Raw genomic sequence first — 2,837 nt, 5'->3', positions numbered from 1 at the left:
ATTCTGAGGTTACCCTCCCGTGGATACGCTCGGCTCCGCACCGTTGGAAGACGTTCGTGCGTAATCGTGTCGCACGCATCCAGTCTAACACAAACATTTCCTGCTGGAAACATGTCGATACCAAATCTAACCCCGCTGATTGTTGCTCAAGGGGCTTGTTCCCCCAGGAACTAGTCGATCACCCGCTGTGGTGGACCGGTCCTGCGTGGCTCGTCGAATTCGAACCCACTCAAGAAACGACATTGGAAGCGGAGGACCTCCCCGAGGAGGAAGAAAATTCTCGCGCCTTTGTTTCCACAAATCCTGCTGATGATGTAGATTCCATTACTGTTGTCAATTCGCTTTTCGATCGCTTCTCGTCGTTAGATAAACTCGTCAGAGTGTTCGCGTATTGTCTCCGATTCGTTACCAAAACTAGATCAAATGCGCTCACTCTCGTCGTGGATCAAATCGAATTTCACTCGACCTTGTTATACCTCGTCAAATTTGTACAATCTCGTTGTTTTGCAGAGGATATCAGTAGCTTAAGACGCAATCAGAGTTGCTCCAAACCTCTGCGAAAATTCGCCCCCTTCTTGGATGCTCACGGAGTCCTCAGGGTGGGCGGCAGGCTGACCCATTCCGCCATCTCATACGAGGCTAAACACCCGGCATTGCTGCCTAACTGACATCGACTCACGGAACTTATAGTAGAGCGCACCCACCGCCTACATCTGCATCCGGGACGTCGAGCGTTATATTATATCCTGTCACAAAACTTCTGGATCCTGGGGGCCCATCAGGCCATTAAACGCTGCCTATCGCGCTGCTATCGGTGCTTCAGGGCGAATCCACGCCCGATGCAACCGCCCATGGCGGACCTACCGTTAGATCGAGTACATCAGGCTAAGCCCTTTTCGATCACCGGAGTCGACTACGCTGGGCCATTTCCAGTCTACAATTGTCGTTCCCGCGGAGCAACCCCGTTCAAGGCCTACGTGTGCCTTTTTGTCTGCTTCGCAACCAAGGCAGTTCACCTAGAGCTCGTCTCTTCTCTATCTACAGAATTGTTCCTGTCAGCCCTGAGGCGCTTCATCGCTATACGTGGCCGTTGCTCGCGAATATACAGCGACTGCGGCACCAACTTTGTTGGAGCTCAGCGAGAGCTCGTCGGCTGCATGCAGGCCGCCTCGGAACGGGAGCAAATCCAGTGGGCCTTCAATCCCCCCTTGGCGCCGCATTTCGGTGGCCTTTGGGAAGCCGGGGTCAAATCGATGAAGACCCACTTGAAGCGATTAGTGGGGACACAGATCCTCACCGTGGAGGAGTTCAGTACGCTCGTAACCCAAGTAGAAGCTATCCTGAACTCCAGACCCCTCTGTCCCACCAGTTCAGATCCCAGCGACCTCGGGGTGCTCTCCCCGGGGCATTTCCTCACCCTGGAGCCTCTCGTGGCGGTTCCACACCCTGACCTGAACCCGGTGCCGATGAACAGACTCGATCGGTGGCAAATGGTGCAACATATACACCAGCATTTCTGGAAGAGGTGGCATGACGAATACCTGCACACCCTCCAACAGCGACCGAAATGGTTGCAATCGGCACTTACGGTAAAAAAGGACCACTGGTCCTGGTAAAGGGCGAAAACGCTCCTCCCTTGCAATGGAGGCGAAGGCGAATCGTGGAACTGCACCCGGGCCGTGACGGCGTCGCTCGGGTCGCTACGGTGCGGACGGCGGATGGCGTGCTTACCCGTCCTCTGGTGAAGTTGTGCCCACTGCCGATGGACACTTCGCCAGAAGAATCTGTTCAGGCGTAGAAAATACGTCGTATTTTGGTGGGCGGTATGTTCGGCGTATCGCCTTGTATATAGTATAGTCGTTGTTATAGTTACTTCATGTTCATGTAGTCGTATATAGTTCACACTTAGGTGCATAAGTCATTTGTAATTCTCGCGCGAAACGTCGGCGGATCGCGAGCAGTCAAATCATGCGACTCACCTGTCGGTGCTGCCATCGCCCATCCGCCGACGGTATCCACCCCCCCGGAAAGGGAACAACTACTCGCCCGCAGCGACATGGACCTTCCAGGACCGCGGGGACAGGACACTCATCGTCAAGTATTAGGAGAAGACACACCTCTCAGCACTTTTTCGTCAAGCCGCCGTGCAGCACACACACATATATTCTGAGAGCCGTCTTACGGCACACATTCGCCGGGCAGAACGAACCACGGAATCGCCTTGCCGCCTCGCTCAACCGGGAGTGCACACGTTCCCTACTGCTTTCTCTCCTGCCTGCTCTATCGCTTGCTCTCCACCGCTTGCTTGCTTGCACGAGTTTTGCCACCGCATGCCGAACGAGACGAGACCCACGGAGCGGCCAAGTTCAGAGGACAGGACGAGGACTGGCGGAATCACGGGGACGACGGCCGACACGGTGAGTCGCTTCGCTTAATATTTCGTTGCATGCGCTTCTGCCTTTGCGTTAAACATTTGATAGTCGTGAGGGGAAATCGACAAGCCCCCTCTGGTCCTTCGAGTAACAATATCGCAAATCTTGCCTCCGGGGCGAAACTATCCCCGTTCAACATGTAAAGTGTTTGAAATATGAAATACACATAAAATATGTAAAATACACACATGTGCAATATCTTTATTAATATTTTTTCCAATACTGTAATATAATACTCACAATACGTTACGTTACGTTATACTACATACATTCATACGTTATACGACATACATACGTACGACATGCGTACGACATACATACGTTACATACATATATTATTACATACATATACTATTATTACATTATACCCGATTCGACCGATATGTTACCGTGGAGACATTATCA

The 2,837-nt window shown here is 52.1% G+C and overlaps 1 protein-coding gene across 1 annotated transcript; it reads left to right on the top strand.

Moving 5' to 3' along the window:
- Positions 1-851: 851 nt before the first annotated feature.
- On the top strand, positions 852-1,616 carry LOC112464393. The gene has a single exon (XM_025031352.1). The coding sequence runs from the start codon at positions 852-854 to the stop codon at positions 1,614-1,616; it is 765 nt and encodes a 254-aa protein (XP_024887120.1).
- The last annotated feature ends 1,221 nt before the right edge of the window (positions 1,617-2,837 follow it).

This window comes from Temnothorax curvispinosus, unplaced genomic scaffold (assembly GCF_003070985.1).
Source record: "Temnothorax curvispinosus isolate PA1 unplaced genomic scaffold, ASM307098v1 QBEX01014192.1, whole genome shotgun sequence".
In the NCBI taxonomy this organism is placed as follows: Eukaryota; Metazoa; Arthropoda; class Insecta; order Hymenoptera; family Formicidae; genus Temnothorax; species Temnothorax curvispinosus.
This window is presented reverse-complemented; position numbering and strand designations above follow the sequence as displayed.

Excerpts from the sequence above, each read along its gene's own strand:
- LOC112464393 (XM_025031352.1), top strand. The coding sequence starts at position 852 with ATGGCGGACCTACCGTTAGATCGAGTACATCAGGCTAAGCCCTTTTCG.